The sequence below is a fragment of the Leptinotarsa decemlineata genome, unplaced genomic scaffold (genome assembly GCF_025532065.1).
Source record: "Leptinotarsa decemlineata unplaced genomic scaffold, Ldec_3_MD MMD2_P_RNA_scaffold_2, whole genome shotgun sequence".
In the NCBI taxonomy this organism is placed as follows: Eukaryota; Metazoa; Arthropoda; class Insecta; order Coleoptera; family Chrysomelidae; genus Leptinotarsa; species Leptinotarsa decemlineata.
The window spans coordinates 16,764,081-16,778,808 of NW_027412529.1; the positions used below are offsets into that span (position 1 = coordinate 16,764,081).

The 14,728-nt window shown below is 37.2% G+C and overlaps 1 protein-coding gene across 1 annotated transcript in view; it reads left to right on the forward strand.

The window, feature by feature from the left end:
* The window catches only part of LOC141484731 (cytochrome P450 9e2-like), a 38,094-nt gene that overhangs the window by 6,766 nt on the left and 16,600 nt on the right, over positions 1–14,728 (forward strand). Inside the window, exon 3 of the mRNA XM_074180019.1 lies at positions 2,416–2,579. Within this exon, the coding sequence (XP_074036120.1) occupies positions 2,416–2,579 (164 nt within the window). The remainder of the gene's footprint in view (positions 1–2,415; positions 2,580–14,728) is intronic.

Consider the following 14,728-nt stretch of genomic DNA (forward strand, 5'->3'; position numbering starts at 1 on the left):
CAAGATTCATCTTCTGCAGCTTTTACTGCAGTGCAACAAGGCGAAAACCAGAGCCCATACATACATATCATCAATGATGCTAGGCTGAACCACAAATGCATTTCTTATTAGTCAATGGGCTATGCTTGAAGACTGGCAGTAAACAAATCTAAAGCAAATGGAACTTCAAACGTTCAAGCCAGTCTCTATATACCTACACAGTAGGTTTAATGGACTGACGCCTATCAGAAAACAACTACTCCCCTGGCTAATGCCACGAAGGGCGTTGGATTATATCAGACAAGCGTCAGTGCAGGAATCTTCACAGAAAATGTCCTGCATATGCAATTGGCAATACAACTGAAAGAGTCGACCTTCAATTATGGAACGGGCACACTTGCAGACCGGTTTCGGGGTTATTAGCCACTCATCAGTGCAAGATAGTGACCATCATCGACCTAAAGTCAATGATATTCCACAATTGAAAATCGGAATTCTTTCAGAGTATTTCATTCCTCTTCCGAAGTTGGAGCGAACATCAAAAATGTCACTCCATCTAGTGGACGAGGTACTAACCAACTGCATATCCGTAATTTGCCCGATTCCTCTGAATAAGGAAGAAAAACTTTTCTTATTAGTCAATGGGCTATGCTTGAAGACTGGCAGTAAACAAATCTAAAGCAAATGGAACTTCAAACGTTCAGACGTTCAAACGTTCACAAATGCATTGCTGGATTCAACTGTCCATCAAATACAAGCCTGAGTAAGTAATGTTGACTTTATGCCTCCAACTGTCAATTACGAACTGCCTTATAGAATACTGTTTCCGAGTAGAGAGGACTGGATCCTCCGGGAGAAGGAAACATCAAGAGAAGGTAGCTGTTGATTCACAGATGGATCGAAAACACCTTCTGGTTCTGGTGCAGGTGTTTTCAGTCACAGACTCAGGACAGACATATCAACCTGTTTGAGAACCTATGCTACTGTATTTCAAGCGAAAATTTACGCGATTGAATTGTGTGCAGAGAAATTGGGAGAATCATACCTCATACAAAAGTCAATAAGAATATTCTAGGACAGTCAAGCGGCATTGGAAGCTCTTGGCTCCTACCAAGCAACATTTTAAATGGTAACCAATTGCCAAAAACGACTCTCCCGATAAGAAGACTCAACAGATTGTCTGTGGTCTGGAATCCTGGCCATACTGGCCTGGAAGGCGATGAGGCTGCTGACTCCCTTGCAAAGAAGGGTGCTGCAAGCAGTTTTATCGGACCAGAAACTGTCATTGGTATCGCTTAAGGCTTTGCCAAACAAATATTGAACACTTGGATAGCAAGAAGATTCCTGGATTTCTAGCAGAATCTTTCAGAATTGACTCACTCCAAGGAGTTTATTCACCCTTCAATGCTTGATACCAAACAGTTGTTGGACTACAGTAGGGATGAACTACGATGTCTAACAGGCCTTCTCACAGGACACTGTCATTTGAATCAGGTTTTTAGAATTCGGCAGAGCCGTTCTCTCACCATCTGACCTGAAAGACCACTCACCGTACAAACTAATCAGCTTCGTTAATGAGTTGGGATTATTTGGCTGAGTGTGAATAGGTGTGAGCCACAATAAACTCTTGCGGGTTGAGGTGGAGGGTCGAATAGACCCACTCACTCTGGACCTAACCTAACCTAAATAATGCTGATGATATATCCCCTAACGAAGATCAAAACTTTGTGATCGACAGACAATTCTCCAATATCAAAAATAAACAAGGCTCCCCAAGGCGGTCAGGTGAAAGCCAAGGTATGACTTCGAAAGTCGATGTCTTTTACTGTAGCTTTCACTATGGCACCTCTGATGAGACCTATGGCGGGTTGAAACAGCTCTGTCTGGTGTTGAATCATGAATATGTTGTATATGCGATCTGGCTTTCAATTAGTTGCACTGCAGTGAACGACATATTTCAGTTGATTTAATGTCTATGATGATTTGTAGCACTTCTTTGTAGTTGAAATGAAGATTTGTCAATTTTTTTAATCAATTCAAAAATTATCAAAATTTCCGCATAGAATTTCAGAAATGATATCTATGCAAATGAATAATTTCAATTCAGCTAGAACAAAGTCAGATTCTGCTAAAAATCCTCTTCATGAAGTAATTCATACTTGAATAAGTTAACAATATGAAAAATCTGAAAAAAATTATTTATATTTTGTAAAAATTTTCTTGAATCACTAGTGAAAACAATTATTCATCAAAACAAAGTACTGTTTAAGCAACAATCCTATATATTTTGTATATAAAAATATTTTTTGTTTTTGTTTCAAGTTTGTAACTATAATTTAACTAGTTCTTCTGTGTACTGTATTTTCATTGATCTCTGTATGAAAGGAGTAAGAAATAGAAATGAATCTATTTCATGACTTTTCATTTTTATTACAGGTACTCAGGACTGTATCAATTTTTGACACCAACTCTGATTCTGAAAGATCCACAGTTGATCAAGCAAATTGCTGTCAAAGATTTCGACTATTTTCCTGATCACAGAGTTTACATTCCGGAAGAAGCTGATCCTCTATGGGGCAAGAATCTTTTTGCACTTTCAGGTATGGTTCAGATAACTAGTAGTGGGTACGTTTCATTTCGATATGTATGGATGTAACTTTTCACAACATCCAAAAAAAATTAAATCTGTGAAAGAAAGATCATCAAGATCTCTAGTATTATGAAGTGTAAATTCATGAGTACATGTGACAAAAGAATAATATGATTCATGCTGCTCGGAAGATAGAGTAAGTCACAGTACCATATTGTGGCCCGACATGGTTTCTGTGACTCAAATACTCCTTTAATTGGTTGTGAAGTTTGACTCGGTTTAATACTTTTCCTGGTCAATATTTGACTTTGGATGAAAAATTGGAGTCCTTCCGAGGACGTTCCTCTTTCAGACAATATATTCCCAACAAGCCGGCCAAGTATGGTCTGAAAATTCAAGCACTCGTAGACTCTCGTTTATTTCATGTTTTGAATATGGAAATATATGCGGGTTACCAGCCGGCAGGTATCTATCGTCTCAGCAATAAGCCGTTTGATACTGTTGAAAGAATGATAGCTCCAATATCAGGCACTCCAATCGTAATGTTACATTTGACAATTGGTACAGCAGTCTGGAAATCATAAACGATTCACATGACAAACATAAACTCACTGCTGTAGGAACACTTCGAAAATATAAATAAGCAATTTCACGAGAATTTTCAGAAATCAAAGCCAGGCTCTTCAATGTTTGGAATTCGAAAGAATAACACATTAGTTTTATATGTACCTAGAAAAGGTAAAAATGTTATATTGATTTCATCATTACACCACGATGATGCGATAGATGAATCCACAGGAGATGAAAATCTGCCAGAACTTATCAGTTTTTATAATTTGGCAAAGGGTGGCGTTGATACGGTGGATGAAATGTCAGTTACTTATTCCGTTGCGCGCAACTGTAGAAGATGGCCGTTGGGAATTTTTTATTCTCTTTTAGATACAGCTGGTATAAATAGTCAAATAATTTATAAATGAGTACCACAGATACCACCAAAATGCGTAGAAAATATCTTCAAGAATTGGGATTTGCTTCAGTCAAACCCACTTTAGAAATCAGAAAAAATATTCTTCGCATACCAGTAGAAATTCAAAAAAGGATTTTCCATATTCTTGGAGAAACCCCTCAGCTACCTGCGAGAACCGAAAATAGGATTGGGAGATGCCATATCTGCCCCAGATCTCGTGACAGAAAAACAAAATTTTCTTGTCAGAATTGCTGACAATATTTTTTTTTTCCATTTGTTTATCAAATGAGAAGTGCTTGTGTTTTCATTTAACGAAAAATGTTTTCTACAAAATAAATTCTAGTTCAGTATTTTCTTCATTGCTTTCGTTAGAGTTATTGTTTATGTGAAATTCAACACATAAAGGAATATGAAACTTAACGAGATAAAAAAAATATTTTTTAATTATTCTGTCGATTTTTCAAAATTGGGTATGTCACACCCCACCTGGGTATTCAAGTGTATTTTTTTTCCGGGGTAACGAAGGTTTGAATCCATTTGAAAAAACGTTCTTTGAGAGTTTATTCCACATAAATGCAGTTTTCTAGATGAAAGAGTTCTTGAACAGTGAAGTTCGAGGTGTATTAAGTTGAACCTCTAAACGATGAGCAGTCACATTCCGTCGCGTATTTCTGATATGTTGAGCTCTTGTTGGAATCAAATGTGCCAAGTGACTTGAACACCTCTCGTGAAACTATCTATAGAAGAGAGACAAATTTCCAACCTTTTTTAGATGTTCCAGGCTATCAAGGTTGCACGTGATGTTCGCGTCTCCATTCAGGCGGATGTCTCTTTTCTGGATGAAATCCAGCAACTTCAGAGTATGTTTAGGGGCAGAACTCCATATATGAGAACGATACTCCAAAAAAGATCTGATCTAAGCTTTATGAAGCATCAACATTTGCTGAGCTGTGTATAGTTTTTTGTTTCGGAACAGTGTTCCAAGCTTTTGAGAAACAGCCTTTGCAATTCCAGCGACATGATTGTGCCAAAACATATTGGTGTCCATTTTAACCCCCAATAAACGTATCCAAGCAGAAAGCAGAATTGTCTGACCTGACATCATTATATCCGGTTCGAAGACATTTATCTTTATGGATTTTTGTGGGTTTTTGTGACATTGAATGGAACCTGGTTACTTTCACCCTAATTCGAAATCACTTTAGATCCTCATTAATATATGCAACTTCCTGCTGCCGGTGAAGATGTGTCACCGTAGCCGATGTCCTGGAATCCAAATGAAATGATGAGACAAGTATGCTGTCGTCAGCAAAGCAATATATTGGATTTTTGAAATTTTCCAATGAGTCGTTGATATACAATGAAAAGAGGGTTAGAGACAATATGGATCCCTAGAAAACTTATAGCAAAGCGACTGGTCTATAGTTATGTGGAAGATTTTTTTTGTAAATAGGCTGAACGCGAGCAATCTTTCAACAAGAAGGAAAAACCCCTTTCTTGTAAGACATATTGAAAAGCTGTATAATGAGTTGCCCAGTGACTTCAGACTTTACACGATAATGACATTTAAAAAACGCTTGAAACTTCTGCTTAAATCCTGGTAATTGGTGCTCTGTATGTCGATTTTTGCAAAACCCTTATTATTATTCATTTCAATCAAGCTTTTATTATTGTGTTTATTGTTGTATTGGTTGATTTATCTTCTATTCTATACTTGTTATTATTATAGTTTTTATTGTATATTTTTGTAAGGTTGATTTGAAAAACAGCTTATGCTGATAATCCGCCTGTTCATCTAATTTATTTTTGATGAATAAAGTAAAAAAAAAAATACTGGTGCGAGTTCATCTGCGCAGTTTTAAAGTACGATGACGGGCACTTCATCAAAGCCAGACGGTTTGTTGATATTGAGCTGTTTCAAAATACGCCTAACTAGACGCTGTCGAAAAGTAATTTCCGGCATTCTGGATTATAGTGTGGGAATAGTGGTGGTGCATTTTCCAGAAAATGGACTATGGAGTGGGACGCAAATCATTCAGCTAGTAGATTTGCTTTTTCTATGGCTGTTGTTGCAATTGAACTACCCGCGTGTTTTTGTGTGGAATTGAAGATTTTGTAAAGTTAGAATTGACGGCTTCAGCTACCGACCAGAAGGATCACGACCCGTTGGGATTGGCAAGCAGTTTATCCTTAATTCTCTGATTGTGAAGTTATTTGCTTCCATCTATCCTACGCTTGCAGCTGTTTCGAGCATTAACAAACCTAGTTCGGTTTTCGGCACTGGGGTTTTTGCGCCACTGCCGGTAAGCGACATTTTTGGAGGCGATAGTTCGTTCGCAATTTTTGATGAAACAAGGTTTGCTGTTAGAAGGTCGTTTCATTGAAAAAGGAATATATGCTTCCATGGAATCACACGTTAAAAGGTAAGACCTCGTTAATCTTTAGCTCGCACAAATTTCTACTTCTGAGGGTTGTCGTTCGTAGGGGTGCGACAGCTGGTATAAAGGAAAAACAGATTTTAAAACAGACAGATGGATGATAGAACAATTTTCGTGACTTCAGAAGCACAAGTTGATGGATCTTTAGAATTGTTTTAGCCAGGGGAAGTTTAGGAAATGGTCTTGAAGATCCTTTCATCGGGTTAATCAGATATTTGCAAAAAATGGGTATAAAACGAGTTTTATGACTTTTGACCGCAGACTTTGATGTGTAGGTTCCGATGGAACTTTCAGGATGTCAAAATACAAGTTTCTACGAGTTTATAGCTGGGTATCTCAAATTCCGAGATACTTACCTCATTTTGATCAAGACAACTGGACCAATACTCGTCAAGTCAACATTATTCGTAACTTTGCACAGACACCGTTCTTGTAATTCCAAAGCATTTTACTGCTTACTTGTGTAATAACCTTCACCGCTATCGTTATTGGAAGACTTTTTCATTTGTTTGATTGGCGAAGATTTCATCATCACATTATAACTTATGGTGTAATAACCGACTATCGCGCCAGAAAAGTTGATGATTCGGAGAGACATGATTGATAGGGTCATGTATTGTATAAACGAAGTGTGGATTTTACAGTCATTATTATTCTGAAAAAATAATTCAGTCATATGCAGAACGTTGTTGCGAACAGATATTGTTAGTGCTGTTCAATTGATTTGGTGAATATATATTCTGATAGGAACTCGCTGTTTTGTTTTGAAAAGTTAGTTTACGGTATAGTGTTTACACTTGTACTTCTGCAATAACAATTTCGGAAGTGAATGTGAGTTCATAATTCCCGGCTTCTTGAATTATATCATAATAAAACAAGATTTTGCCGTTATTGTTTGTATCATATTGAATTCTCACTATAAAAAATTGTTGGAACACCGTAATTCTGAAAGAGATGTTTGAAGGTGATTGACAATGTTTCGTGATGAATTTCACTAGTTCGGACTTCCATTGTCTACTATATACAATGATTTGAAATCCCTGAAATAAGTAAAAAAGAATAATTAAAAAAGAGAATAGTTGAAAATAACAATTATATTAAGCAACAATAAACCTGAAATGAAATGATAGTGAAATAACCTACAAGTAAAAATATAATAATTGAATAAATAAAAATTAAAGGAATGCAAAAAAGAAAATAATAAAAAATAAAGTGTCGAGATTCCAAGTCACGTTAGTTCACGACGTTTCGATTGTTGGTATCTACAATCGTCTTCGGGTGATGACTGGACTGATTCCTCCGAGAGATGACTATTTTATAGGTCGTTGAAATACTTTCACTTTCTCTACTTTCCATTTTCCGCTTCACTGATTCCGTGAGGGATGACCGTTTTGGCGGGAGTTGGTCATTTTTCGTTTGATGATGGGTTTCCATATGTTTCGTATATCTACGCTGGCCTGGCTGAATACGTTGTTGGACAACATGTATGCGGCTTCCTTGAATTTTCTCCTGAACCAATGTTCCTCTCTGTGCAAGATCTCAGCTTGGGACCACTCGATGTTGTGTTGATGGGTCCAAACATGGTCTGCTATTCCTGATTTGCTGGTTTCTCCTCGCTGTGTATGCTTCTTGTGCTCGGCAATGCGAACATTCAATGGCCTCTTAGTTTCACCAATATAGGATTTTCCGCACTCACAGGGTATCCGGTGAATGCAATTCTTGGAATCGCAGTCCGCGTTTGGGGCTGGTTTTCGTGAGGCTGCTACGGATAGTGTTACCGGATCTGAAACAGGTTCTAATGTTGTACTTGGAACCAATTCTTCTTATCCTCTCCGATAATCCTCTGATGTAGGGAAGTGCAAGCACTGGTTGTGACGGCTTCTCTTCCTTGCGAGGCTCCTGCTGTCTTTTAGCCAAAGTCTTTTCTACCATCGCTTTGGAGTATCCATTCCGCTGAAGATCATTTTTGATGATGTCTAGTTCCTTCTCGAGACCTTCCTTTGTATTACAGAGCCCAAAAGCACGGTCTAATAGAGTCTTGATGATTCCTCTTTTTGTCGATTGATGGTGGTTGGATTCGTGGTTCAGATACTGTCCCGTATGAGTGGGTTTTCGGTATACAGATGTTTCCCACTTAGTGTCGGTCCTCTTAACCAAACCGTCTAAGAATGGCAATTCATTGTGGATCTCCTTCTCCATTGTGAAAGTGATGGAAGGTCTCACGCTGTTGATGTGTTTCAGAAAGGCGTCTAGTTCAGTATTCCCATGGTTCCATATTATGAAGGTGTCGTCAACATATCTCAACCAGACTCGAGTTTTTTGTGGGCTTCTTCGATGGCCAGAGTTTCAAACCACTCCATATATATGTTGGCTATGACTGGTGAAAGTGGCGATCCCATTGGCAGTCCCTCATCTTGTGTAAAGAATTCGTCCTTCAGTTGGAAATAACAGTTTCGTACACAGCATCCTAGTAATTCCATAATTACTTCTATAGGTAGATTCGTTCTCTCTTTCAGGTTCCCGTCTTCGGATAGCTTTCTCTGTATGATTTGGAGTGCTTCTTCGACCGGAACGTTGGTGTAAAGGCTTTCCACGTCGAAACTAATTAGTAGATCTTCCTGTGTCACCTCAATTGACCCAAGTAGTTCGACAAAATGCCTTGAATTCTTCACAAAAGACGATGTTTTTCCTTGTAATGGTTGTATTAAGGGAAGTAAAAATCTAGACAAGTTTTGAGTAGCCGAATCTCTGGAGCTGATGATCGGTCTAAGCGGAACGTCCTTCTTGTGGATTTTGGGTAGACCATACAAGTGAGGGGGCTTACTGTGGTGCGGTGTTAGCCATGATCTTTCCTTGTCCGAAAAATAGACTTGGTCTAAGTCTATTTTTCGGACAAGGAAAGATCATGGCTAACACCGCACCACAGTAAGCCCCCTCACTTGTATGGTCTACCCAAAATCCACAAGAAGGACGTTCCGCTTAGACCGATCATCAGCTCCAGAGATTCGGCTACTCAAAACTTGTCTAGATTTTTACTTCCCTTAATACAACCATTACAAGGAAAAACATCGTCTTTTGTGAAGAATTCAAGGCATTTTGTCGAACTACTTGGGTCAATTGAGGTGACACAGGAAGATCTACTAATTAGTTTCGACGTGGAAAGCCTTTACACCAACGTTCCGGTCGAAGAAGCACTCCAAATCATACAGAGAAAGCTATCCGAAGACGGGAACCTGAAAGAGAGAACGAATCTACCTATAGAAGTAATTATGGAATTACTAGGATGCTGTGTACGAAACTGTTATTTCCAACTGAAGGACGAGTTCTTTACACAAGATGAGGGACTGCCAATGGGATCGCCACTTTCACCAGTCATAGCCAACATATATATGGAGTGGTTTGAAACTCTGGCCATCGAAGAAGCCACAAAAAACCTCGAGTCTGGTTGAGATATGTTGACGACACCTTCATAATATGGAACCATGGGAATACTGAACTAGACGCCTTTCTGAAACACATCAACAGCGTGAGACCTTCCATCACTTTCACAATGGAGAAGGAGATCCACAATGAATTGCCATTCTCAGACGTTTTGGTGAAGAGGACCGACACTAAGTGGGAAACATCTGTATACCGAAAACCCACTCATACGGGACAGTATCTGAACCACGAATCCAACCACCATCAATCGACAAAAAGAGGAATCATCAAGACTCTATTAGACCGTGCTTTTGGGCTCTGTAATACAAAGGAAGGTCTCGAGAAGGAACTAGACATCATCAAAAATGATCTTCAGCGGAATGGATACTCCAAAGCGATGGTAGAAAAGACTTTGGCTAAAAGACAGCAGGAGCCTCGCAAGGAAGAGAAGCCGTCACAACCAGTGCTTGCACTTCCCTACATCAGAGGATTATCGGAGAGGATAAGAAGAATTGGTTCCAAGTACAACATTAGAACCTGTTTCAGATCCGGTAACACTATCCGTAGCAGCCTCACGAAAACCAGCCCCAAACGCGGACTGCGATTCCAAGAATTGCATTCACCGGATACCCTGTGAGTGCGGAAAATCCTATATTGGTGAAACTAAGAGGCCATTGAATGTTCGCATTGCCGAGCACAAGAAGCATACACAGCGAGGAGAAACCAGCAAATCAGGAATAGCAGACCATGTTTGGACCCATCAACACAACATCGAGTGGTCCCAAGCTGAGATCTTGCACAGAGAGGAACATTGGTTCAGGAGAAAATTCAAGGAAGCCGCATACATGTTGTCCAACAACGTATTCAGCCAGGCCAGCGTAGATATACGAAACATATGGAAACCCATCATCAAACGAAAAATGACCAACTCCCGCCAAAACGGTCATCCCTCACGGAATCAGTGAAGCGGAAAATGGAAAGTAGAGAAAGTGAAAGTATTTCAACGACCTATAAAATAGTCATCTCTCGGAGGAATCAGTCCAGTCATCACCCGAAGACGATTGTAGATACCAACAATCGAAACGTCGTGAACTAACGTGACTTGGAATCTCGACACTTTATTTTTTATTATTTTCTTTTTTGCATTCCTTTAATTTTTATTTATTCAATTATTATATTTTTACTTGTAGGTTATTTCACTATCATTTCATTTCAGGTTTATTGTTGCTTAATATAATTGTTATTTTCAACTATTCTCTTTTTTAATTATTCTTTTTTACTTGTTTCAGGGATTTCAAATCATTGTATATAGTAGACAATGGAAGTCCGAACTAGTGAAATTCATCTGAAAGAGATATTGTCAAGAATACTAAAAAAAATTTCATCCGTTTCAACCAATACTATAATTTGTAAATAGTTTCAATTTTCCGAAACTACTATCTGCTGACAGTCGAATATCCTTGCAACTAAATTAATCTTGCGGTTATAATTATGTTTACTAACAATATCTATAAATACATTTCTTGATTGCCATGCAGACATGCACGTTCCGACCTTGTACTCTCTTTATGTTTGTATATCATTATATTCAGATTATTTGAAATAAATACCCAGATAAAACAATTGTTGCCTCAAGTTGCGTGGGTATTCAATCAGGAAAATCAAGAACAGTCGTGCATTGTATACTTTTATGCAAATAAAAGCTGATGAGCTTAATGTAGCTTGATGCCGCCAATAGGGGACATGTCTCTCAACTCATTTTCAAATACTAACAATGATACCCTCATTATTCATGATAATAATTAAACAACAATTCTACACGCGTTTCGCGTCTATGAAAAACTTTTTTCTATAAAATGTTCGATGAAAATAACTAAAATTTAAAAAAACCAACCATGATTTGAAAACTTTCAACAATTTGTATCTCGAAAACGAGTTATTTTTCGATTACCATTTTATGTTAGGAAGTTATTTATTTTGACGAGATCCCCACATACTTAGTTTTTGTAATGTTCTCAGCAACTCCACTTCTTTACCTGGAAAATGTGTGAGAATCAGGTTTTTTCATGAAAAATACCAAAAGTTCACTGTCAAAAAAATTAGGGCAATTTGAAATGAATTATAACAGTATATGCAGCGACATCTAGATGTTACATAAAAATTAATACGAAATTTTGATTTCACCCGTCAAAAAACCCTCGGATACTAAATTTCGTGCAAATAACTAATATTTTGTAAAAGTTATTTTTGAAAAACGAACGAAAAAATTCAATTCCAACACCCGCATCTTCGAAACGAAGCATTTCTGGACACAAGTTCTTGAAGACTTTTTGTCTCAAAATTATCTCAGGAATACGTCACTTGAATATTTTACCGTACTTATGTCACACTCTGTATATACCGATGAAGCTATAGTGTTAGCAAAATGCGTCTAGGATTGAAAAAAATTGTGAGAATTGTTTATTTTTTCATCATGGACAGTGTTATTGATTTTCATCAAGCAACGGGTCATGATGATAAAACACTTATTTTAGTAGTGTGTTGTTGAATAGTGTTACAGTTCAAGATACGATAGCACAAATTTACATATACCCTAACCTGTTATTTGCCGATAACATATATTATATGTTGAGTAATATACAGTGTGGAGGTGAAAAGTTTCTGCCCCCCTAGGTCGGGAAAAGGTGATTTTGGATAAGATACGAAATATGTTTTATCATTTGTCACCAAGACGGCGCTAGAAAAATAATTTTTCAAATGTTGAGAAACATTGCGTGTTACTTTGTTTGGTAGGTACTCTTATTTTCTATACGTTATCGATTAATTTCTGGAAATCAGATCATCATCTCCTGAGTAATTGACAGTTCCATTAATTTTTTTGTAAATCTACAGAAAAAAGGTAAATATCCCTACTTTGGGAAAAAAATCATTCAATATTCACCCCAGTTCATTCCAGTGAATGTTCAAAATGTTAACCAGTCTCTTTCTAATGATAATGAATTCAGTTCACAAATTATTTCTCACATAATGGAAAGTTCCTAACGTAATTTCGTTGCAAGGACCCATTTTGAAATGAACTGCATTACATGTCACGTATCTCCTTAAAAACATCTAGGTGTGTCATATCGAATGATTCAGCGAGCCATTCAAAGAGACCACACTTGTCTATTCACCGATATGGTTACCTTCTATCTGATCACTTTCAAGCTGGCCTGCCATGATGGGCAGTTACTTCATATCACTGAAATGTAACATAAAGTGTAAACGTGATGCACTGTTTGAAACCTTTGATGTAGTAATGAATATTACTGGAGTTTTTTCCCAACACCAAACCGTTTTTTTAGCATCTCAACACGTGTTTCAATCTCCCTCTTGAAGATTATCACTTGGTGATCGAGGTGTTAACATAACGGTTTGGTGTTGGTAAAAAACTCCAGTGATATTCATCAGTTGTAAAACTCACGTGTGTTGGTCGATTACCAAACCGGTAAATAGGCAGATATGGTCCCTCAGAATGGCCAACTAGATTACCTGATACGACGTCTCTAGATATTTTTGAAGGGATATGTAACATTTGAAGTGTACGAAAATACTCAGGAAACTAAAGTGTTCAGGTGTGGTTGCTAATCGTTTTGAGGTTCAACTCACTACACCTCGAACTTCACTGTTCAAGAACTCTTTCATTTGGAGAACTGCCTTTATGTGGAATGAACTTCTAAGAACGTTTTTCTAAATGGTTTTAATCTCTAGCGATTCAAATCCAATGTGAATCGCTCCTTTCGCACAGGCACCGCTCTTAAGGCCCCTCAGGGATATTCCTGTAGTGCTTATGCTTTGTCTTTGAAAAAATATTCGAATATTCACTGACACAAACTGGAGTGTGTTCTGAAAACATTTGTGTTTTTGAAATTATGTACATTTCCTCATTTCTTGATTGATATGCATTGAAAGTTTTAAATTTTTCATTAGATGAATGGGAACCAATTATCAACAAGCTATTGCCTCATTTATACTGAGTCTCCAGACACCATAATCCAATATTGTCACCGCCATCTTTACTAGGTATTATTTTTTCGATAGAACTACCTTCTTCAGTTATTCGCGGAAAACCTTCTGAAAACCAAGGTTTATTGGTTGAAAAATTGTAACTTTAATGAGTCGAGAAACCATATTTATTGAAAGTTGCTCAGAGTTAGTCTACGTATTCCCAGATTTTTTCACATCCGAACGGCGCTTGCATTCACTTCCATGGTAAAAGTAACTCCCGGTACAAAGTCAACTTTGAAGAAGAATCTAAATCCAAATTTGCGAAATTTGGCAAAATTATCCAGTACCGCCGTATTTTACCTCCAATGTCGAACATTATCTTCATACTACATTAGGTAGCAATCCTATTGATTATATCTGATTCGATTCCATAATGAATGAATGTTTTTGAAGTACAAACTGAATACAAAAAGTATTTTTTGTATAATTCAATGTTCACATAGAAGTAGTCGTTTCGAAAGATTTTTTTTTTGTATGATACAGATATGTCGTTACGAGTGTGCTTTTATTCTTTTAGTTGATTGAAAGTAACTTCTATGCATGATAAATACATATTTTTGAAGAGTTTATCTTGAAATCAATTGCTTTCTTCCTTTCTTTGGAAGATTCCCACATTTTTTTTGGTATCAAAAAGAGGAAGTAAGAAGCCAAAACCATCCATTCCCAAAATTAACCTCTCTTATACCCTTTTTCAATTCAAACAAGATTCCTTCGACTGGGATTGAATCAATCAAGCGAATGAATCCTATTACGTACTACTATCGTGATATGAATATATTCAGCTCATCCGTGACATGAAATCTTAACGTTATGAATGAATTGATTGCTTCATCTTGTAATAAAATCCAGATTGATGCTGAAGAGGCGATAAGACAAGTGTCTTAATCTAAAACATCGATGTCCCCCATTGTCCTGAGATCAGCACGTTCAACCAGCAACGAGTTTATTTACCATTCGACAGAATTGAGTCGTATTCTATATCAAAACTGAAACAATATTGTTTGAAGGTGGTTGACAATGTTTCATGGCGCATTTCATCAGTTCGGACTTTCATTGTCAGATATGGTATAAATTGATTTAAAATCCCTAGAAAAATCTGTAAGAAAATCAAAAATGTTAGCTGAAAATAACAATTATATTAATCAAAAAAACTGAAATTACAATGACACAAAATACAAGCAATAATCAAAAAATAAAAAAAAATTGAACTATCAACACGAGATGAAAATTGAAAAACTATTAACGAGAAATGAAAATCAAAAATTCAAAGATACCAAACCAAGTAAT